Consider the following 23,956-nt stretch of genomic DNA (forward strand, 5'->3'; position numbering starts at 1 on the left):
AATTTTTTTTTTGCCAACTGAAACAGTTTTTGTTGCTCACCCTGTATATTGTTCGAAACGAATTGGTTTTAACAGAAAAGGTGTCGGTTAGTAAAGTCGATTGGCCTCGACGGAATAATGTTTTAAAGATTAAACATTTGATCGTTATTAAAGTGATTAATTTTAATGAAATGTAGAAGTATGAATATAAAAGCAAGAGTCAGAGAGAGAGTCAGTCAAAGTTGAGAGTTTGTAGTTGGTCATAGAATTATGAGTAATCCGAATGTTTATCATTCTCATTCAGATTAAATCTGTTTAGATAGACAGGATAAAGATAAATGCATTACACCTAGATATAATGCGTAATTGCACAACTGATTGAAGTTCGATTTACTAATGCGCATTAATTTGAAAAAATGTATCGCTTTGAGTAACAATATACATAAATTAGTGCGGAAGTTATGGTTATTATTACGAAGTACTGTGGGTGGAATACAAACAAAAGTACTATTGTATCATTATCATGCAAATTTGCTTACGCATCATTTTCTTTGTGTGGCAAATGCGGCCAAAACAAGAAACAAATGGACTATTAGTTTTTTACTAAATACACTATCATCATATTTGAATTAAGTGACGTGATACTAGAAAAAGAAAAAACTAGGCGTTTGAGTGATATTGTTTGTTCGGAATTTTTTAAAGCAGTATCATTATGTTTATTGTTTTTATATTTAGGTATCTATATGCGCAGATAAAAATTTTAAAGCCGGGATTTGGAGATTTCAAAATATGTAGTACAATTGAGGACAACAACAAAATTGTGAAAAGCACTTAACTGCTTGGTGATGTCAAATCATTATTTTTTTTGATTATTGCCAAACTCAAGAAAGAAACAACTTAGGAATATGTAAGTATACCTAAACTTTTCGGTACCTAATAGTCTTTTGAGGATTTGCCATTTGTTTGCTTTCAGTGAGTTTACACACGAAGGACAATTAACAACATGTTAATTGCTGTCAAGTTTTCATTTTAGAAAAACCATAATCAAAAATGTTTTTAATGTCTCAAGTTAATCCGGTCAGTGTCAATTACGAGACAAAAAATACCAGTACCTACTTTTCAATTGTTTCATTGCCAACAGACTCAGTCATTGTTGATCGCGCTGTATAATAACCCTGTATTCTACCTATATATATAGCTAGAGGACTTCACGGAAGTGACATATGCACTAGAATTATAGAAAATCGGCAAACTCCAACGCAATAAAAAAAATTGCTGAAATACCTAACGCTAACATTTTAATTTTATCTTGTTATATACAGGGAGACTGACGAAAAACCTTTGACGCTGTATCTTACTTATTTTTTATCCGATTTGAATAAATGACACATCAAATGAAATAGTTCGAAAACCACTTCATTATTATCCTATTCGATATTTTTTTCGACATCTATTTTTTGACAGACGATAGCCAACTTTTTTTTTCAAATTACACTCTATATATTTTTTTACTCGTTCTTATAAAGCATCTTCTTCTGAATATTCTTACATTAAAAGAAAAAACAAAAAATGTATTTTAAATGAAAAAAATTGAAAATCAAAAATGAAGTACCTAATCAAATTTGCAAACAATACAAAATCTATTCTAGTTGCTCAAAATTTCCTCAATGCTGTTGCAGACTCTGTCGATACCTTCTAAAAGTGCCCACCTTTGCATTCAGTAAAAAATTTCGGGGTTTTTCCTGACATACTCGCACTATCTTTTTTCTTAACTCTTTTTGGGTACCTGGTGGGGTCAAATAAACATTGTCTCCAAAGTTTCCAATGAATATAAAGAAATCCATTGGATTCAAATCTGGGGATCTAGCGGGCCATCGAATAGCTCCATGAGCACCCATTCATCGTTCACCAAAATGATTTAAAAATACAAAATTCATGCGTGCATTATGTGGTATGGCGCCGTCCTGATGAAACACTGCTAATGGTATCTCATCCAGAAAATTGCTTATTTCGTTTGATAATAAATAATATGATATTTTGTTTGATTGAGACTGCTATCAATAAAAAAGGGACCCACTAGTCCATTCTATCTCCAAAAATCCCACACCACAGGTTAACACTAAATCGTCTTTGGAAATTTTCTTCCACAGCAACATTATAATATTATTATTATCAAACTGTTTTGACGAATGAATACTTCTCTCTTGTTTATTTTGGTACCTTGATTTTTAAATTTTGTACATTTACTCTTTAATTTCTTGACTTTTGTTTAATGAATGGGTATTTGAAAGAAAAAGTTATATTTTTAAAGTGGCTGTTTTTATTATATACCTGCGATAAGGTGAACTAATTCAGGCACAACGGGCAGAACCCTTTTCACCTTATCAATTTTGTTCACCTTATCAAGATCAAAAAAATAAGGCAAAATGTGATCGTGGAACCCTTTATTTAATATTTTACATTTATTGGCGTTCAAAGTAATGCGTTATTTTAATTTGAGTTCGAGTAGATACCCCGCAAAATTTTGCGAACTGCACATTCGTGGAGTTTTTTTAAACTAGAATATCTTGTATATTGTTGCTATTTTGTTTAGTCCAAAGTAAGCAAGTGTTAAAAGCTGCAATGCAACCATTGAAATGTTTTGCCTTTGCTTTTAGCATTGCACCGGAAAGTGGCAACTGTCTACGCCGCATTTTCAAAAACCATACTGCCTCCATTTTCGGAAGTTCTGCCTTTTTTATTGGTTTTTGTGTATTTATACCGAAAAATGAATTTTTGAGAGTCTTAAAAATGTGTTTTTTCTTCTTTCGAATGACACATATAGTAGATTTAGCAACACCATAATCGCGAAAAAGGGCAGTCACGCTAGAAAAAAGTGTTTTTGTTTAGTTCACCTTATACAGGTCATTATAAATGATTGTACCATCTTAGGTGGCTCTGCGCTATGCTTTAGGTGCGCCGCTACGCCCATTAGTTGTTATAAACATTTATAATGACCCGTAGAATACTCTGTAGAAAATTTTGAGTGTTCACCTTATCGCGAATCTACTGTAATTTTAAATATGTAGAATGTTCTCTTCTGTTTCTTTTTTTTATTAACACCGAAAAACAGTCATATGATTTACATATTGTTACTCTTATTTTGCAGATCCCTTGAAGGCTTCGAGAGTAGGTGCTTAACTTTGATTAGATAACTATTTGGATAAGTATTTTAGAAAGTAGGTAAGTAAAATAACGATTAATCGATAGTTTGAAGTACCGGATGTCTAAGTAAAATTCTAATCAGAAGTGAATCATTGCCACAAATTCTGTTTATTTTCAATTGGATGTAAGCAGCTGCTAGCGTATGAACTACACTGTCACTCCGATTTTTTTTTTTAAACTAATACTTATGATTTTATCTTAAAATATTAATAAATTAGAACAATCAGAATATTTTATTTACAACTGCTTTACATTTATTTTAAATAAATAAGGTACAAAATTGTTGCCCTAAAGCAGGTTAACTGACGTTATAAATTAAAGCAATGATTTAATGGTGTATGTGTATATCGTATATCTAGTGCTAAATGATTAGTTTCTACTGTGTGAAACCGAAACACTCAGCAATCCTTTTTAAATGTTAAATGTTTGTCCAAAAAGTATTCACAAACCATTCCAGTGATATTAGTTAAATTTGTATTACATGAACAATTTTGAGTACCTACTCAGTTTCAAGAAACTGAGATTATCAACAAAGTGACACGAAAAGTAAAAGACGAAAAGGCATCCTAATGTAGAAGAAGGTATAGTGGTATACTTTGGGAAGGAGAAATTGGAACTTTAGCTTCTTCGTTTGGAATGAGTTTAGGATCGGTTGTAAAGATTATAATAATGAAGATTTACGATAGTGGTTAGTTTTTGCCTGCCGACGTGCTAGTCTAGTATACCTGCGAATTATTAAAAAGGGATGCCGAATATCGGAAAAATGCAGATTGTTTGTGCCTCCTCGAATGAAATGCTAATAGTCGTAATAGTTATTTGTATCATAAGGCTAGAAAATGCCATTTTGTAAGTGCGAGCACTTGCAAAACATTTTCTAGCCGTGTAATACACAAAATTTTTTCGGCCGACAATTTATTTAAAGCAAAATATGGTCATTTAAATTATTTTAAATTAATTTAAAAAATTACCAGATAGGGAATTTATTTTTCTTCCATTGTAAACATAAAGGATTCAAGAAGCGACTGTCACGACAAAAATCAACCAATTCCCCAAATATTCAAAAGCGTCGTCGTCGTTTCTGTTATTCCTAACCCATCGCTTGATACCCCCCTCGGCCCCTACTGCTATACACAATGTAGAGCTTGCGATAAAGGATACAAATTTGCCCGACATCAATATTTTATACTTAAAAAATTGTACAAAAATGCCGCATGACACTGGCATTTTGTGCTGCCAACTTAAAATCTTTCATTAAAAATTCCTGTGTCGATTTTCTTGCCTAGGCAGGGAAATGCTTGTGTTTCTAGACGGAGGCTGAAATAGTTATTTATGTTACAAGTGTTGAAAACGATCCATTGCTTTACGAACGGTAATATGGCGCGAGGCGCAGTCGAGCGCTGTATGTGAGTGAGTAAAGCAATGGAGTTTTCACAAGAGTACCATACAATATTTTTTGTGCTACCTTTTGTAATAAAACATATTTTTGAATCATTAACATAATAAATATTACTTAAACAAAATTATGTTGGTATTCAATTTAGCACTAAATATGTCAAATGTCAATCTGTCAGTGCTGGAATTTCAAATCAAACGCAACTTTATAGCTTGCAAGGTCACCAACCGAATTTTTTATAAATAAACCCCCCAAACCTAAAATTAACACATTTTAGCATTTTTTAAATATTTACGAAGCACCTTTTGTTTTATAACATTAGAGACATAATTGTCTTTTAGTAATACTTGATTTGCCACAATTAGTTTATTTTTTCTTGCCTTAGATTTCTTGTTTGTCCATTGCAGCACTAGAGTTTTCTCATTTCCATTGCCGCACGCTCATCGTCGACTTAAAATGCCAATTGCAACTACGGCAGCACAAAAAATATTTTTACAACCTACCCTAAATCCATTGCAAGTGAAGAAGCTAAAGTTCCAATTTCTCGTTCCCAAAGTAAGTATATAAAGATAAATTTCGAATAAAATCAAATAAGATAATGGTGAAATCTGTAAAAATCTCCAAGCACAAAAGTTGCATCAAATTCATATACTTAAATGACTTCCAATACATACCGGGACATTTTTTTAACATTGAACATAGCCCATACTTATTCCCTATGTTCAGTTTTAAAAAACACAGGTCAATGCATGTATGTAATCACGTAACCAAGGTAACGAAAACAAGTCCTTGACAGTTTAACAAAATGGTCAAGTTGTTTGAAGAAGAAATACACATAATGCAGTTATTCTATGCCAATCAGAGCATTAGAAATGTGCGTGACATTTCCAATGCAACACATGATAGACCAATTCCCTCAATCGGAACATATGTATTTTAACATTATTTCAAAATCTCTGGTGTTCGGTATAGTTGGTTGCATAGCAATTCACAATGCATTGATCTGTGTTTTTTAAAATTGAACATAGGGAATAAGTATGGACTACGTTCAGAGTTAAAAAAATGTCCCGGTATACAGAGCGCCCAGAAATGTGGTAGCAGGTTTTTCGATTGGTTCCGCAAGATGACACTTTTTTACAGAGACCTTTTTGGCAACGTCGCTATCTAAATTGAGATAAATAAATGTCAAGAATTGTCAAACGTAAAACATTCAAATTTAAATTTTATTGAAAATGTTCAAATTGACCACCATTATGTTCAATGCATAACTCAACCCTTCGAGCAATATCTCGACAAATTTTGGTGCACAAACCGGGGGTAAAAATTGTTCGGAAAACCTCCTTAACATATTCTTTTGAAAAAATTCAAAAATTGAATGTTGCAAGGTTGAACAAATTTGGCTTTTCGAAAGTGCCATCTTCTGACACTTTGTGTAAAAGTTGCTACCACATTTCTGGGCGCTCTGTATAAAAAACAATAATAATAACCGTTATTAATAATATTTGTAAATTAAATTTAAGTGATAATATAATTTCAGACATTGTTAAGCCAAATATACCTGACACAATAGCAAATATAAAACAGAAGTCTTTACATGGGAGATACTTTAAAGAACTGGAACAACCAGAAGTTAATATTCAGGCCTCTCATGCATGGCTTAAGAAATCAAATATTCACCCTGAGACGGAGGGTTTTATATTTGCAATACAAGATCGTGTTATAAATACAAGAAATTATAAAAAACACATATGCGGTTTACAATCGATAATTGATAAATGTAGGATTTGCGGAACTGAAGGGGAAACAATTGAACACATTATTTCTTCTTGCACCGTTTTGGCTCAAAGCGAATATAAAAAAAGACACGATATATTCGCTAAAATTATACACATGAATTTAGCTGTTAAATTCAATTTATTAAAGAATACACAACCACATTATAGTTATACACCAGAAAGTTGTTTGGAAAATGACAAGTTACAAGTTATATTTTGATAGAACAATTTTAACTGACATTCATATTAAGCATAAGAGACCAGACATTATAATTTTAAATAAACAACAAAAGCAAGCATATCTTTTAGATATAGCTGTTCCAAATTCACATAATATAACACAGACATATAACACAAAAATTAATAAATATTTAGAGCTGTCCGTTGCTATGAGAAATCTTTGGTGTTTAGAAAAAATTTCGATTTTACCACTTGTAATTTCAGCAACGGGAATAGTACCTCTTTTTAAAAATTTAAAAATTCTGGATTTAGATAACACATTGGTAGTTGAAATTCAAAAAGGTATATTATTATACTCATGTCAAATCGTGAGGAAGTTCCTTAACATTGACACAGAACATAATACACAACAAAGTCATAATGCGGAGGGGAGACGCCAGTAATTATGTTGATAAGCACTGCACTATTACTTGATAGTAATATCCGTAATAGTGTATGTACTCCGGCAAAATTGCCGTGCCGCCGGGTGGAGGTGGGATAGTTTTTGTTATTACATTATATCTATTTAAGTACATAGTTAAGTAGGTACTCGTAGAACGGTGATGGGCCCGAAAAGTCGTAATCGACCTTTACTCAAAACCTAAAGAAAAATAGTTCGTTCACGATAACTTCTGCAAAAAAGCTTCGATTGGAATATTTGTCTTTGTGGAAAATATTTTTTTAATGAAGATTCAAGACCTATTAATTTTGGCACAAATCGGATTAGCTGTTTTGAAAATATGAGCAAATTTTAACTTACAGGGTGTCTAAATAAAAATCTGATCAAGAGTGAGGTATCACAAATTCTGTTTATTTCCCATTATAAACCCTTGTACTAAAACTTTTCCTGTTAAAAATGATTTTGGAACATGGAAATCTTGTACGGTTTTCCACACCGATATTTTAAAATTATATAAACGTTAATCAAATTGCTTTAGAGTAATTTTGTACGTGAATCTTGTACGCTATAAAATAATAGTATATTATGCAACAAGATTTATAAACGGCACTTTAGACACGCGTTTTATGTTAGGCACGAGCGAAGCGTAGCGGAGCGAGTATTCAATAAACAAGTGTCTAGAGAAGTTTATAAACGAGTTGAATAGGTACTATACTTTTTCTACGACCAAATTAACAAATGGAACACAAACGAAACAAGCAACTTTTTTATTAAACGTTAATTTAAACATACAAACTAAATGAACATACCAAATAGGAATATATATATTTCTCAGGATATACAAACTGTTGGTGGCTTCAGGTCCATATTTGAAAAATACAACGAATTATTCCACTGCAATGACGTTTTCTTTCACGCCGGATGCGAAACTGATAAACGTCAAAATACCAACTTGATCTAGAGCTAAATATGTCCAAAAAATTCAAGCCGTGTTTAAAGAAACTTCGAGCGTGTTTAATATCCCGAAAACGCCCGAATGGACACCAAGTTGTGACTAATGAACAATCGTTTTTAAAGTGACGTTTTATACTCTATTTGTCAGTGCAAAATGTGACACTTTAAAGAAGGAAGTAGAAAAAAATACTTATACATACCTACTTGCAGTAGGTAGGTACTTGGAAAAAACTAAATAGGTAGCTTAAAGTTCAGTCAAGGTTTCCTAAAATGTTAAGAACATTGGGCCGTATGATTTCCCATTCGTTAAGCCTTTCATTAGCTAAATAATTGATTAGACAAAGTGAGAGTATATGCCAAGCACTATGTTAGCCAGAGATAAAACAATTTAACGACGTTCTTTAACTTTAATGAAAGGGAAATCATACGGCCCACTATGATTAAGTTATAGATTAAAAAAATTACTCACCACCAGTAATTAAAATACTAATTAGTCTCCTACCTTACCACTTAAAATTCGTAACTATCTAACCCTTCATAAAGCTGTTTATGGATTTGTAAACATTTAATGAATGCTGTCATTAAAAACCAGAAATTAGAAGTTGTCGGAACAAAAAGGTCGTGGTTACTTTCGATAAAACTTCAAAGCGCATTAACTATCCGCTCCCGTCCGTTTCCAGCCTTCTAAACAGCAGTCCATTGGGCTTGCCTTTATTTTTCCCACCTGGCTTTCGCTCCATTCCATTTATTCATCCCTCTCTTTGAAAATTTCTCCCATGAGTGACAAGGAACGACAATAAGAGGTGGGGTAGAAGAAAATGGTAATGGCTGTCTAACGGTTGTGTGGTAGTGTGTACGTTGCAGTGGTCTGTGCGTATCCAATTTATCAATGCGAAAAGCACGTGTTTAAAATGCGTGGTGGTGAATTTAAATTTCGATAGTGTCAGTTGTAGTGACGGAGATCCCATTTAGAAGAATGTAAGTTGTTTTCATTGAAATTCTAACCTTGTCGTTTGCCGTCAATAATAAAAGTGGGCGGGATGAATTAGGGGTGACTGCAACCAAGAAGGTGGTTTGGGGGATGGTTACTTCGCGCCAAAACTCACAAATTAATAATGTCATATCATTGCGACTCCAAATATTATCCAATTATCGATTTTTAATGCCGTGTACCGTATTAATGTGTTTACCGCAGTTATGGCCTTCTGTCTTATCCCATATCTTTATTGCAGGTAATCGAATTAAAATATGTAATAGCTACTAACGTTACAAATTCTTTTTAATTAAAGAACTCTGATACGAATTTTAATTAAGTTCGTAGACAGTTATTAATTAAGTAGGTACTCTAATTTGCATTCACGATTGAGCGAAAGAAGTTGCCTTAGGAAACACAGGGACAGGGAGGAACAAAATGTAAAGATTGTAAAGTAATGCTGCAGTTAAATTTGTTATGCTAAAGTTTTCAATAGACTTATAAATATGTTGATAATGAAATAACGCTTAAATACTGACGAACGGAGTGGAAAATTTCTTCAAAATGTGCACTTACATTTATGCATTTTCAATTAGAATGTTAATTTAATCATTAATTGGATTATTATTAATTCCTTGGAAATATAATCAAAAATAAATACCACGACAAAACTAATTACCCACAAAACCATTTCTATTACGTTGGAAATATTTTTTAATAGTCATAATTTTAGGGAAAATTAGAAAAATTATACTTTTATAACGGAATCGGTCATTTTAGAAATTTGACGAGTCACACAGTTATCGAATATCGCTATTTCCCAATTTTCAGTTTCTTTTCGCTGTCCCTCATCTTTCAGGGTAAAAAGAACGTATGTATCTACATAAGTTTTTCCTGTGATTGTAGACGTTTGAAAGTCCCGATCCGTTTATAAAGATGATGAGTTTGGGGTAGTGATGTTTTTCAGATGAATACCCAACAATAAGTATCAAGCGACTCGCATTGTTTCTGAAACCTTTCAATTGTTAATCTCACATTTGCTTTGAAAGAGAACGAGTTTTTTTTTATTAAAATAAAATAGAAAGGTTTTTACGAAAATCCGAAGTTTTCAGTCGAAATTTAACTTAAGGACCGATGATAATTGAAATAATTAACGGTGGTGGCTGGATATTTGAAGTTTTATTAAACGAAATGATTATTCCTAAAGTTGAAAAATGATTGCATATGCATTTTTTGCGTTTATCAAAATCTAACACTATTGAGTTTTGTAAATACCTAATTTTAGTTGTTTCATTTTGATTGGGTTATTTGTTTGGTTTAGTTTTAGGGCGTAATTTAGATTTGTTTCAAATTCAAAAAAAGGTAGTTGCACCCTCTTCGATTGGTTGTTTCGCGTAATGATCTCACAATAGTCGGGATTGACAAACCCCCCGCCCATTAGGGTCATTTTGTGAAAAAAAGACCATCGTAGTGTAAAGACCCATTTTCCTTGATCCCACCCATACCTTCTGGTCCATGGTCTCTTCGCGGTCCTCAACGAATTGTGAATCACGGAGAAAATCGAACAAAGCTTTTCGTTTAGGTAGACTTAAATCAACTAAAATTGATTTAGGTGGTCTGGAGACAAACAGACACGTTTTCCTGTGTCTGATGATGACTCCGCACAATACCACAATGACAGCTTCTGAACAAAATCTTTCAGGAAATTGTAAATTATCATTTGAATTTAGAAACAATGTCTAGAGCTAGCAATTCCCGTTTGTTTCATTTCAGGAATACTGTCATGTATTTTATTTTCACTTGATTTTTCCATGAAATCCCAGACATTTTTTCTTTCTTTCTGTTTTCTCGGTTAAAAGTCAAAGACCAGTTGCTATACTTGAACTTCGCCGTATGGTCAGTAATAACTGGAACAAGTTTCAAATTAAGAAAACATTGTTGGACGTTATTCAAACCTTTCAGATTTAATTCACGATCTTGGGAGGTTTATATAACCAACCAACTGGCTTTCAGGTTCTGGTTCTAGTTTTAAGGTTCCTTCAACAGAATGAAAGTATGGTTCCTTCATATCAGCATTTAAATGCATAAAACGTTGATAGATTTAGATCATTTTTGGAATATGTGTAGCTTTAACGTGACACCTGGCCCAGGTTTGTAGCTCTTATAAGCCTCCAGTAAATGACGTTTTAAATTACAAGGGTGAATCAATTTTCAGCAATTTTGTTAAATAAATAAAAATTAGGAAAGGGTGCTCAAAAAATTTTTTTTTCGATTTGGAATAACCCACTATTTTTTTCAAATAGTCATTTGGGTTCGGCACCACATGATGCATCATGCAACAATAAAATCTATTCGACATCATACATTCGCTATGCACTTTTATAATTTTATAATTTTGAAACCCTTATCTTCACACTCATTTTGATCTTGATATGTCTTATTTAATCGCTTTTTATAACGATTGACCCATTTCAGTTATTTACTGACCGCACATTATGAATATGATACATTAATTTAATTTTTAGGTTTTTGCCGGTTCTTTGTTCAGGTAATTAAAGTCTATTGTTGTCACTAAATATAATGAGATTCTAAACTGTGTAGAGCCGAAACTGTAAAAGTTATAAGATGCGTGGCCTAAAATATTGATAAAAGAACATCTCACATCGGACACGTGACTAATATTATGCGGAAAGTTATCTTGTAGCCATGTACTATTTGACCCCAGGGACAATTATTTCTCTGAAGTTTCAAAATACCGCCCAACCTACTTGTGTTACACAGTTAAAATAATTAACTTCATATTATCATTATATCATAACAAAAATTTTGCTAAAGTAATGAGGAAAAGGGGTTACAGATATTCCAACGTCATCGCTTTATTTATTAGCGGTTAAATTTGTTATGCTAATGATTATGGTAGGCCGATGAATATACTTTTGATAATAAAATAACACAAATCATGATAATTAGCGAAATTTTCCGCTTATGGTGATGAAAAAAACCATACAAAAGTTCCACGAATCAAAAAACGATGACAGTTGTATAATTCGTGCTAAAATGTTGATATGTTACATCAGACACTGTGAGTAAAATTTATTTTGTGTGAAAAGTTATCTTGCATGTACTAGTTGACCCCAGGGACAATTAGGTATACTACTTCAGAAATCTTTCTAGTCCATTACTCCATTAATCCTTGACAATGCTTAGAAAACATTAATAATTAAGTGTCATCATAGAGAACATCAAGTGGTCCATCAAATTTCATAGTTTAATTAATAATTATATCGGGTGTTCATTTAATTTTCTCCTCAAAGTTGGGGTTGAAGAGTCGATTATGAACGCACCAGCTCGTCCCCCTGTAGAGTAAAAACACAAACGGAAAAAATGAGGTTAGATTTAAACAGCTGATCCGTGATCTATTCCGTGGTCCATTCACAATCGACTCTTCAACGCCTACTTTCTACTTTGAAGATAAATTTAAATGCATCACTGATGTATACACTAACAGTGATCACCAAAAGTTTGGAATAATGGAAATATTTTCTTTCCTCTGAAGCTGAATTTTCATATTTACATCCCTCTCCGAGCCGTCGTTGTCATTTTTTTAAATAGCAACCCGAATTTTTATTGTCATTTATGTCATAACGATCTTTATTTACCATGTACGAGTATAACCTAATGATGAGTTTCGGTATAAACATTTTATTTCACTGTCACTCGTTTTCACTTTTAAAATCATATGTCAGGAACTGTCAGTCCAAAGGTCACATATGGGACATGGTCATAAACCAGAATTTGATAATCTACCCACATCTGCAAAAAAATGGTTAATACTGTAATAGTAGTTTATTCAACGAGTTTGTGTGTAATTTGGGCTTTTTTTGGCATGAGTGGGCCAGTTTAAAACTCGAGTGAAACGAGAGTTTTAAAGGTTCACGAGTGCCAAAAAAAACCCAAATTACACAAGAACGAGTTGAATACAACGTTTTTTTGTTCGACGAGCCTCTTAAAGGTTTCCAAATCGGTGAAAATCTTTAAAATTAGCTTGACGTTTCGTTTTGACAAGTTGTCAAATTTATCAAAATCCGTTCACACAGGAGAAAATTCTCAAATTCTGACAGTGTCGAACAAAAAAAAATTAAAATGACGTCATTGTGCGCATACGAGAAATCGCGACTTCTAATTAAATAAAAATTTTCACACTTACCTGGGTATTGGTAAGGTACAGGGTGATTCAAGTTTTACCGCCCGCACGATTAACCCCATTAAAAAATTAGTAAAAATTACGAAACTTTAGGGCTACATTCCCTTCATATAAGGTTTCAAACGTATGCAATCAATTTTCTCGTATCACTTCATTCAGAGCCATAAAAATAGAAAAATTGATTTTGAGCAAAAAAAAATTTTTTCCATGTGCGCTCATAATTCACGATTCAAAGAACATATTTATGAAATTTGCATCAAAAGAAAAGGATTAGTTTTTGAATTATTTCAATTTTAACATTAACAGCGAAAAAATTATCAAGATTTACAACTGCAGTGTCATAAATAAATATCTCATTGCTGAAAAATTCTTTAGTCCCTAAAGGGTATCATAAATAACCCACGTCAACCTCTTTTGTGGATGTGACCGCCCAATTAAATAATAAATCATAGCTAAATTTTGCACTTAACATCAAATTCCATTTATTTAAAAAATCGGTGATGCTTTCATGATTTTAATGACATCAAATTTTTCCTCAATGTTTGAAAGGACTCTCAGTGAAAAATTATGTAAATTAATGTAGCGGTTATTGAATTAAATGGAAATTTTTACTCGTTTCATTAAAAAATTTGAAATTTTTACAGAATGTTTCGATTAGAAGTGAGTGTTTTCGCTCGGGCGGTAAAACTTGAATCACCCTGTACAGTCGATGGACAAATAAAACTGTGACAAAAATGACAATCACATAAGACAAAATTTACAAATTTGCATCGTTTAATTACGGCTTTATCAGGTTAACTTTGGTATGACATATGTACAGTTGCGGCCGTTGAAATCTCAGACAGGAAAGATTTAAACACTCTGTATAAATTCCGAAATTTGATTAGCGTAAACAGGATTTTCATCAAGGATTATAAAGTCAGTGTCAGTATTTGACATATTAGGTCAGAATCGCGCGTAACTTTTGAAATGCCGCAATTATCTGATTTGCAAAAATGTGTTAGACTGAGGGACGGTGTGAGTGTAAGAGCCATTGCGAGAGAAATTAATGTGGATAATGTTTGAGTGACATTTTGAGAAACGTCACTTTCAATACCATTTACAAAGCCAAATGTTTGGCGTTGTCAAAGTGTCTGAGTTTTCAACGGCCGCAACTGTACAGGATTATTCTAAATGATTGTAGTCGAAGTAGGCCATGCCCATCTTATTACGTTTTTGCCGCTTTCATGTGAACTGTCAGTTTTGTCGCTGTCACTGTCATTTTTTAGGTGAAAAGTGCGGTGATGAGATTTTAATTTATTATTTTTCAATTAACTATTGAATCCAAAACACTCGTGGGCCTTTAAAACGCGAGTGAAACGAGTGCTTTAAAGGCCCACTCGTGGACCTTTAAAACGCTCATTTCACTAGCGTTTTAAAATGGCCCACTCGTGCCAAAAAAGGCCCAATTTACGCACGAACTCATTAAATAAACTACTATTTTGATAATTTTTCACATGCAAACAAAGCCAAAAAAAAAAAAAAATTCAAGCAAAAAGTCAAATTCTGATTTTTATACTGACCTACCCAGATTCACTTCCTATAATTATTTACGAAATCAGCGGAAAAAACACCAATTAGATTTTGAATTAAACGTAATTTTACATTTCAACTCTGAAAATAATCTTTGTGCTGTCGTAAATTTGGGTGACGATGCGAACTGTCAATTTTATAGCAAAGCTGTAAATACTTAAGAGGCTTCAAAACGGTCAGTTACTAGTGAATGACCATTTTGCCATAAAGCAATCATCTGGTTTACGTTTAAATAAAAAAGCGAATTATTTAGCCAACCAAGTCAAAATTTGTACTTGTTACACCAGGCTTTGATGCACTAGCAGGTACTTACAGATTCATTTAGTGTAAAAACTTTACAGGTAAATTATCAGTTAATATCAGAAAACTAACGAAACTGTTACAGCCTTGTTTATTAACAAAAAGAATTACACGTACCGCGTACCGATGCCCCTCCCTATATTATAAATTGTTTCTTCCAGATTAAGAGATAAATATAAATATAAACTATGGTGACCCAAAGTCTAAAGTACTGATAAGCAGCATCCCACTTTGGAAGCATGTGACCAGCACAAATTATCTTGGGCAGCTAGTTATCCAAATCCTGGACACAACTATTTCTTTGAAGTTCAAAGTGTTAGGCATTGTTACAGAGATATTCCAACTGTAGCAGAGTGATAAATATATTTTTGATTATACAATTGCAAAAAATTGTTAATCAAATCGCTGCTTTTTACAGTTACATATTTAAAATAAATGAATTTGCTAGGCATTTATCTAATAAATTGTATGTTCCAGATTTAAAAATAATAATAAATTTGATTCGTGGCGTGAAATATTGATAAGCAGCATCCCATATAAGAAACATCATAATTATGACTTAACAAATTATCTCGTAAGCGTAGCTATGTAGTATGGGTTTTATCCTAGAGACAAGTGTTTCTTTGAAGTATGTATTCTTTAATTACATGCAACTGATTTCTATAAAATAATCAGCAAATGATCATGAATCTAATAACTTTTTCCAGTTTGAATGAGGACTTTAACAAGTAGGACAGCACTAATTTTTATCATTTTACTATCAAAATTTAGTCGAGTTAATGATTGATAAAGTTCAAGAACCCCCAGACAAAGAGAATGATCAAGAATTTATAAAGCTTTCTGGGACCATATGCCAAGTTTATAAGAAGTCATTTATTTTTAATTCATCAGGTGACGTCCGCATTGTCTATCGAATTTTGGAATCGAACTAGCCGTCTCTCGTTTAAAATTTAACTGTTCGAGTAAAGAAAAGCCTTTGTTTTATTCATAATGAAGATAAGAGTCTGTAATACGGAATTTTGAAACATTATTCTGGCAAGTTTTATGTCAAATTTAGTAGTAAACTGTACTTTTAGTGTCAGCTGAGTGCGGTTTTGAGCTGTCTCTCATGAGTATGTACTATTGCGGGCAAAAAAAGTGGGACATCAACGTCATTGTCTTGACTTTTAATGTGAAATAACCCTTACCTGATTCTAACCCTACTTTGAATTGATTGACGTTGTCATTAAGTATTGTAGGTTGTAGGGAATGATTGTAAGTAAGCACGTAGTGAATATTTATTTAAAGCAAAGTTCCAATCAAAATCTACCTTTATCAAAAGAAGAGGGCATTTGGAAAGGGAAAATAGGAGTATAAAATAAATTTTTAAACTGTCAGCTGGAATAGTGTCAAAAAAAATGACAATAAAGCTTAAACTACATCGAATTTTTCAAAACTGAGAGAAATTTGATGTCCCACTTTTTTGCCCGCAATAGTACAAGCTGCATAACTTGAATTGGACAAAATTAAATAGGTAATACTAAACAGTTTATTTTGTTTTAAAGGCAAATTAGAGAAAAACACTAAACCTAAAATTTTTCAATACAGAAAAATTTTCATTACGGTCAATTTTCAATTTCAAGGAAGTTTTAAAAATCTATTTCTGAAGCAGCTCACGAGTGAGTATGTTTTTACTTTGTCTGGATGATTGTTTCCATCGAATGCACAATTAATGGTTTCAAAAAACATTTTTTTTTTTTTAGGTAGATATAAAATTTGTTTCACTATATTGCAGAAATTGATGACGTATGACACGATCCATAGTTTCATCAGACAACTCCACAGTTCATAAATCATTTATTAAATTCGCAGATACAGTCTTGTTTTAAAATTTTTTAATAATTTTTCTCTCCAAGTACAGTTAATTTCAAAATTATAGAGTACAGCTAATTTTCTACAGTGTAAAATGCACTTACATTTTTTGTCAAAGATCAATGTCAATTTTGACAAACAAAATGCCTAATCTAACCGAAAACGCGAAAGTGCTCATTCTTTTCAAATTAGAAGAAGGGTGGTCGATCCGGAGGGTAGCCCAGGATTGTAACATCGCGAAGAGCATCGTGCAGAGGATAAAACAGACAATATTATGGTGTTCTAAAGTATCAGCGACATTTTATGTTGTCACTCTTACCTAACCTATATAAAAAAGATGACGCTCAAATTTCAAAAAGGCATCTTTACATGGGGGAAAAAGCTGTAATAAATCGACTTCTTGATTTTTGAGGTGTACTCGATAATTTTGAAATTAACTGTACATCCGAGTTTCTAGTTTTGAATTAAGCACCTACCACCAATCCATGTGGAATATAAAAACTTCGGCAAAATAGAAATGTTTAAGCGTCCCTTCTGTGTTTCCCCCGATATTTTTTACAGAAATAGTGAAAACTTCAAATACAGTACGTACATAATATGAAAATAAGAATAAACAATAAGAAGGAAATTTTATTTTATTAAAAAATTCTGAACGGTGAAGATGCTGTATTCAAATTTCATGCTATTTATTAGGTCACGGCAGTACTTTGTGTCAACCAATGGAAAAATATCGACATAAAATTACATAACAATATTTATTTTACCATAAAAACACTAATTAACATAGAAAAAGAATATTATTTTTTACTGTAATTGTGAAGTGATGGACCATTTCGTCGGTTTAATGGCAAAAAATAATAGTGCAAGTTGTAAAACAAATCACTTGGAGTAAGTTCTACGCAGATTTATTCATTTGTTGTCAACTTATCGCATGAAGGTTGCGAATCTACTACCTACACTGCATATAAGGTAATGTAGTGCAATTTAAAAGTTTCGTTTAGAACAAGTACACCATTTTGTAATTATAAAAATCATTTGCGAATCGTTTGTTTCCTCACGTTTCAAGTTTCAAAAAAAGTCCCCAGACCAAATTTAATCGCAAAAATTCCGCCTGATTATTACCAGCCATACATGGCTTGGCGTTAAGCAAACTTATTTACACAGCTTCGGTTTATCTCCTTCGAATAATATTAAACCGTTGGGTATATTTATCTAGTCATTGGAAAGTGCGCATCAATATAAATTTTTGGGAAAATTTCAGCGGCTGTAATGTGTGTGTATCCCTTTAATCTTCGCATTATGGACCTGTTGAAATTTTAATTAAAATTGATATGGAGGCTGGGAACACGGTCGGCTGCTTCAATAAGTTAATCGGTCCCCAATCTAACCCTTCCCTAAGTAGAACCACCAGTGTGCAACAACGACTTCCTCTCGTACACATAAACACCGAAGTTATGTCACTCTCATATCGTTTTTCCCCCGTTGAAACAGGAAATTAGACGAGCTAGCGCGGACATCGAGTTTACTTTAACATGTTGTGCTGCAAAACAACTCAAAACGCATACAGCTCGTTTCACCAATTTACTTGATTTTTATTAGCTTAAGTCGTTTCTGATTGTCAAAATCAAAGTTGTTACAACGGCTACATAATTCGATATCAATTGAACTCTTGCTCGGTGAGTGTTCAATTAATTTATTTATTTGATCGTCACAATGAAACTGTACAGCAGCAAAAGCGCCTCTTCAGTTTCAAGCACAGAGGAACTCCAGGAGTCAACAGACGGAACAAGTCGGAAATAACAATATCTATTCTTGACTGTACTTTTTTCTTGTGTTTTTTTAATACAGAAAGGTGACGGTGCTGTTCACGCAGTCTATTTATACATAACGATTTTAAGCGACGCTTTAGTTAGGTTAAAATAACACGTGGTCTTCAAACCACGCTTGAAATTTTTCGTCCTTGTGAGTCAAAATTATAAAGTTGTAGAAATGTTATACCATACCGATGCCGTTTATTAAAACGCGCGATTAAAACTAATTCCGTTTTTTCTGTGCACTTGATAACTACTAATTGAAGATTTGTTTACAGGGTTTACTGATATTAATTAGAGGTGGGAAGAAAAGAAGACTAAAGTAGGAAAAATGAGTTACAGAAGGGGAGAATATGCGTATGGCGATAACAATGGAGTCGTACAGCCTTTGCAACAAGGTAAGTACATTGTACTTTTTCCAAATTTAAAAAAATGATTTAATTTGGCTTAAAAAAAAAAAACTTAATTTTTGAAAAAAAAAACAAAACCCCGTGTTTTTTTCAAAGTCAAAATATGTTTCCGATTCTAAAAAGGTTCGAAATTTTTGACGCAGCAGTAACATTAATTCTAACATGTAAAAGAACACGTGACCTTTCTAAATACCTCGCTCGTGACCATCTCTTCATTAACAAAATTGTTTGTATGTTTCTTTTAGTGTAGAGCGTAAGTAATTAGGTACAAGATTGTAAAAAAAATACCAATTAAGTTGAGTGCATTCATTTGAAATATGATGAAGATATAAGTAATTTTTTTTCTTTTCAAATTACAATGATTTTGTACTTTATTTTATTATACTTACTTATTAATTATTATTTATTATAGCTGTGCTCTAAGTAGCAAGTTGGGCCCACCACGTTGTTGATTTGGCATTCACGTCAGACACATTATCAATTCTTGCCCCAACCAAGATCGCTCCGATTAACCTCTCCGGAGAATTAATTAATTATGATAGCAAATTGAAATAATCAGAATGTTGTCCCAAATTTAATCGAACTTTACTTTCTGGTGGCATTACGCGTCAAGCCTAAAATAATTTGGTGTAATTCTTTTTTTAATCTATAAAAAACCTGCTTTACATACGTCAATGGGTAAATTATACTGGACGTGTAGGTAATTGCTACCTTTCCTGGCGTGTCGGGAGCATTTTCGCATTCTTCAAACTAAGTGGTGCATTTCCTGCAGTCAAACTAGCTTCTTACGGGTCAGTTCGTTAAAGTGCTCTTCCGCGTAAGAAGTATCAGTCAAACTCATCTGTGCATCACCTTTGAATAATAAACAAATCTATTTGCGGAACATCAATATGTTTATGCGCAAGTAATATATAAAACGGTCAGTAATGAAATGAAAGCATTTTGCTGATGGTTCTGTTGATCTTGATCTGTCGTCCGGAGTTTTCAAAGGTTACCAGTGTTGTACTAGTAGTAATAGAAATTTTTACGAGAGCGTGTAGTTATTGAATCAATCGTTTTCAGGTGATCAGGAGAGTGAGAGAAGGTCGCAGCAACCTGTTAAGCTGCAGCCATCCTGGGAAGAAAACAATTTGCCAGAAGACGAACTGAATTTTAAAAATTTAAACATGGATGATGCCAGTTTGCAAATACATACGCCTCCAGACAAATATAATTTAGTGTATTTAACGTTTTTAATCCATGGAATTGGAGTTTTAATGCCTTGGAACATGTTCATCACTGCCGATAAGGTACCTGCGTCAGCTACGAGACACTCACTTTAACACTTTTTTCTAGTATTTTACAGATCACAAGCTGTCGAAAGAATATACCGGCGAGGAATCACCGTACGTGACGAATTTTATGCAATATCTTACTTTCGCGGCCCAAGTTCCTAATGTGTTTTTCAATTGGCTTAATATTTTTATACATATTGGGTAAGTAGCACCACTTTTCCCAAAACGATCATTTTCAACGGTCCCATTTTAGTGGTAATTTGACCACTAGGATAGTTTGGAGCATTAGTATTGCAGTAGTTGTTTTTATAGTAACAGTTATACTTGCAATGATAGATACGAGCACTTGGCCAGTTCCATTTTTTTGGATTACGATGATTTGCGTAGTTATTTTGAATAGTAAGTAATTTTGTTTCGCGTAGATTCTTGCGTATAGCACTAATTCTGTTGCAGTGGCTAATGGCATTTATCAGAACACCATTTTCGGCATGGCCGCCAAACTGCCTGGCAAATATACCGGAGCTGTGGTTTTAGGCTCTAACATTAGTGGGACTTTTACAGCCGTGGTCTCGCTATTAACTAGTACAATGACGTCGAACAAAAAAATGGCTGCCATATACTACTTCATTACAGCGCTTTTTGTATTGCTCGTTTGCTTTGATACCTATTTTGCCCTGCCCCTCAACGTAAGTAACACCATATTTACTTAGCAAATACAAAAATCTAGTATCTCTCAGTATTTGTCGTCAAAAGTGTACCACAGATTTCCCGCCAAAATCTGCCCTACCGCATTTACTTAATCAAATGTTATTCGAAATTGGCCGTTTAAAAAAAAAAACAAATTTTGTCGTATTTTTACTCCTCCAGTAATCTGTCCTAAAGCATGAACCAGTCTTTTGAGTATTACTCTTTGCATAAAAATAACTTGTGAGATACCTACGCTATTTCCTCGTGGTCAGTTACATCGATTTTTTCTGTGACTTGACTGAAAAATGTTGCTACTTATACGAACTCTATTTCTAACAAAACTTCAAATGATTTTAGCAATTTTTTCAAATAAGAAACAAAATTATTCTTTTTAAATAAATTATACCTAAAATGATGTTTGACACTGTTTTAAAGCTGAAAGTCTGGTTTCCAAGTTTTTATTTTTAAATGTGCGATTGTCTGACAACTCTACAAAATAAAAATTCAGAAGAGACCTAAAAGCACATCCGTAGAAATGATTTAATGCGGGATGTTATTGGGCTCAGTTGAATATTAAAATCCCATTACATGTTTATTAGATAAATACTCGCGAATCAACACTTATTAAAATGCAATTTAAATTTAAACATGGAAGCACTCTGAATTTGAAATTAGTGTTTGTGACAATCATTCCTAATTAAATTGTAATAGAGAAAAGAAAATCATTTTTGATACGTTCAGCTTGTTTTTGGAGTACATATTTACAAATTTGAACTAACTTGTAAAACATTTTTGAGCCCGTCATCATCTCTGTTGTAAAATTGAAAATTTTTAGCGATTCTACCGACATCATGAACTGAGAGAAAAGACAAATGCCGAGCAAAGGAAACAACAGGAACAAGGAAGAAGCCAAAGAATACCGTATTTATACATTTTGAGAAAATCCCTTCCCCAATTATATAACGTTTTTTTCGTGTTTTTCGTGACACTGTCGATTTTCCCAGCAATCCACGCAAGTAATTCTAGATTCTCTGACGATGATTTCCACTTTACACGACAATTTTCAGATATAAAACCCAGCGATGAAGATTTCTTCGTGAGCGATGAGTACTACTCAGGCGTGACATGTTTTTTAACTTTTAATTTATTCGCAATGTTGGGTAGTTATTTAACAAGTTTATTCTGTTGGGTGAGTCGATTTTTACACAAATTGGCACCATTTTAAAAATCGTTTACAGCCTGGCCCTAAATATCTGTGGATTTTTGTAACACTGAGAGTTTTATACATCCCATTTTTCTTCTTTTGCAACTACCAAGTGAAAGGAGCGGTCAGACACATACCGGTTTATATAATGAACGATTGGGTCTACTGGGTGGTTGCTGTTACAATGGGATTGACCAGTGGTTATTTCAGTTCACTTGCTATGATGTACACGCCGAGGTGAGTTACAGTAACTCGATTCAGCTAGATTTATGTTTTGTTTTGTGATTAGGACCGTCGAAGAAAGACATGCGTCAACAGCAGGAATGTTTGCGGCTGCGTCTTTGATTACCGGTATTTTTACTGGAATTTTATCGACATTCTTATGGCCTTGGATAATTTCGCATGTCAAATACTAGCAAAAGTGTTTGGTATATGATACGGAAACGGAATTATCTATACAATTTTAGGTAGCAGTTTCTGTCATATGCCATATAGAGAAAAAGAAATATTATTTCGTGAGATCCCGAATCGTAGTTCTTCCGAAGAATATGCTAATTTATGAATTTGTGAACTCAGTTTTGTACATACTAACAAATTAAAGTACCTACATATTTTTATTTGTGTAGTGTTATCCCATCGGCTTCTAAAAGACAATTTTTTAATGTTTTCTAAGAAAACCAAAATTTTTGTTTTATTTAACATTTTATTGTAGTGTTGCATTTTTATAACAATTTTGCAAGACTGATCGTAATTATTAAAGTTTTAGATTGTCACTAGATTTTATAGTTCGCTAGTTTAAGTTGTCTGATTTGAAGTTTTCTTTGAATAAAGTTCATTTGGTGTTTATTTGGTTTATCTTTTACATATCTAAAATAAATGGAATGCAATCATAATCATCTAAAATACAAAATAAATATATATATTTACATATAGTGCATAATAAAAATATTTATTCATACATTCTTATCGCCTTAAAGTTTAAATGAGTGACATTAACGTGTTATATAATAATGTCCATGATAGACGTTCTAGAAATAAATTTAACCAAAAGTGTGCATGTAGCGACCGCAGCGCCTTTGCCGCACTTTTTCACAACTTATCAGACTAGCAGAAGCGCTGCCCTCTTTAAGTGTACACCTTCAGTGGAATTTTATCGGATGAAGGATGACATAAGCTTTATTCTAACATGGACTGTTGTAGCAAAAAAAAAACTGCCAAAAATATATAATGAATTCCATGTAACTAGGAAAATTGTACTTCTAATCGGTAAATTCTGTGGTGTCAAAACATTTTTGTTGAACAGGTTTCAGTCTATTTATACTGGAAGGATAAAATGTGTTGTATTGATGTTTTGCACCGAAATGATTTAGATAAAAGCCAGTGACTTGATTCACAAAAGATTAGTTAACACGTCCATTGTGTATTTGATGAGCGAGAAGAGTAAAAGTTGGCTATCCTGCAAGTGAGATTGTCACAGTGCAAATCTTGTGGGACACTTTTTCAAAATTTTACTTTTCTCGTTCAGAAAATGTGTAGTTTAAGGTACCTATGTCGACACTGTTAATGCTCTACTTCACCTCAACTCTCTTTAACTAGATGATATAAAATACAGGGTCTTTCTGACCAATGTTATTTCTCTGTTATTACGCTAGGTCGATCTTTGTTTACATAATATTGACCTTAGAATAGTTAGGAAACTTTCAAATTGTTGAGCAGTTTCATTATATTTTTATAAATAAATATTTT

General features: G+C 33.0%; 1 protein-coding gene and 1 long non-coding RNA gene across 12 annotated transcripts; one reads left to right on the forward strand and one right to left on the reverse strand.

Moving 5' to 3' along the window:
* The first annotated feature begins 349 nt into the window (after positions 1–349).
* Ent2 (Equilibrative nucleoside transporter 2) lies at positions 350–23,056 on the forward strand. Of its 11 annotated transcripts, none has more exons than XM_069041201.1 (11): positions 350–659; positions 715–886; positions 3,128–3,201; positions 18,914–19,033; positions 20,108–20,334; positions 20,381–20,520; positions 20,573–20,718; positions 20,773–21,005; positions 21,842–22,195; positions 22,245–22,447; positions 22,500–23,056. In XM_069041201.1, exons 4-11 carry the CDS (start codon positions 18,967–18,969, stop codon positions 22,624–22,626), a joined length of 1,497 nt encoding a protein of 498 aa, XP_068897302.1. In that variant the 5' UTR covers positions 350–659; positions 715–886; positions 3,128–3,201; positions 18,914–18,966; the 3' UTR covers positions 22,627–23,056. The 11 variants fall into 11 exon arrangements, with proteins under 11 accessions (XP_068897302.1, XP_068897309.1, XP_068897304.1 ...); XM_069041208.1 differs by having other exon boundaries at positions 355–886; positions 21,842–22,022; positions 22,074–22,195; XM_069041203.1 differs by lacking the exons at positions 350–659; positions 715–886; positions 3,128–3,201 and adding an exon at positions 8,714–8,902.
* LOC138125755 (uncharacterized) lies at positions 9,352–19,856 on the reverse strand. Its single transcript, XR_011157521.1, has 3 exons — positions 19,716–19,856; positions 19,435–19,659; positions 9,352–10,804 (listed from the first exon to the last, which is right to left on the reverse strand). It is a non-coding gene; the product is annotated as an uncharacterized lncRNA (long non-coding RNA).
* Positions 23,057–23,956: the final 900 nt, after the last annotated feature.

The sequence above is a fragment of the Tenebrio molitor genome, chromosome 3 (assembly GCF_963966145.1).
Source record: "Tenebrio molitor chromosome 3, icTenMoli1.1, whole genome shotgun sequence".
NCBI lineage: Eukaryota > Metazoa > Arthropoda > Insecta > Coleoptera > Tenebrionidae > Tenebrio > Tenebrio molitor.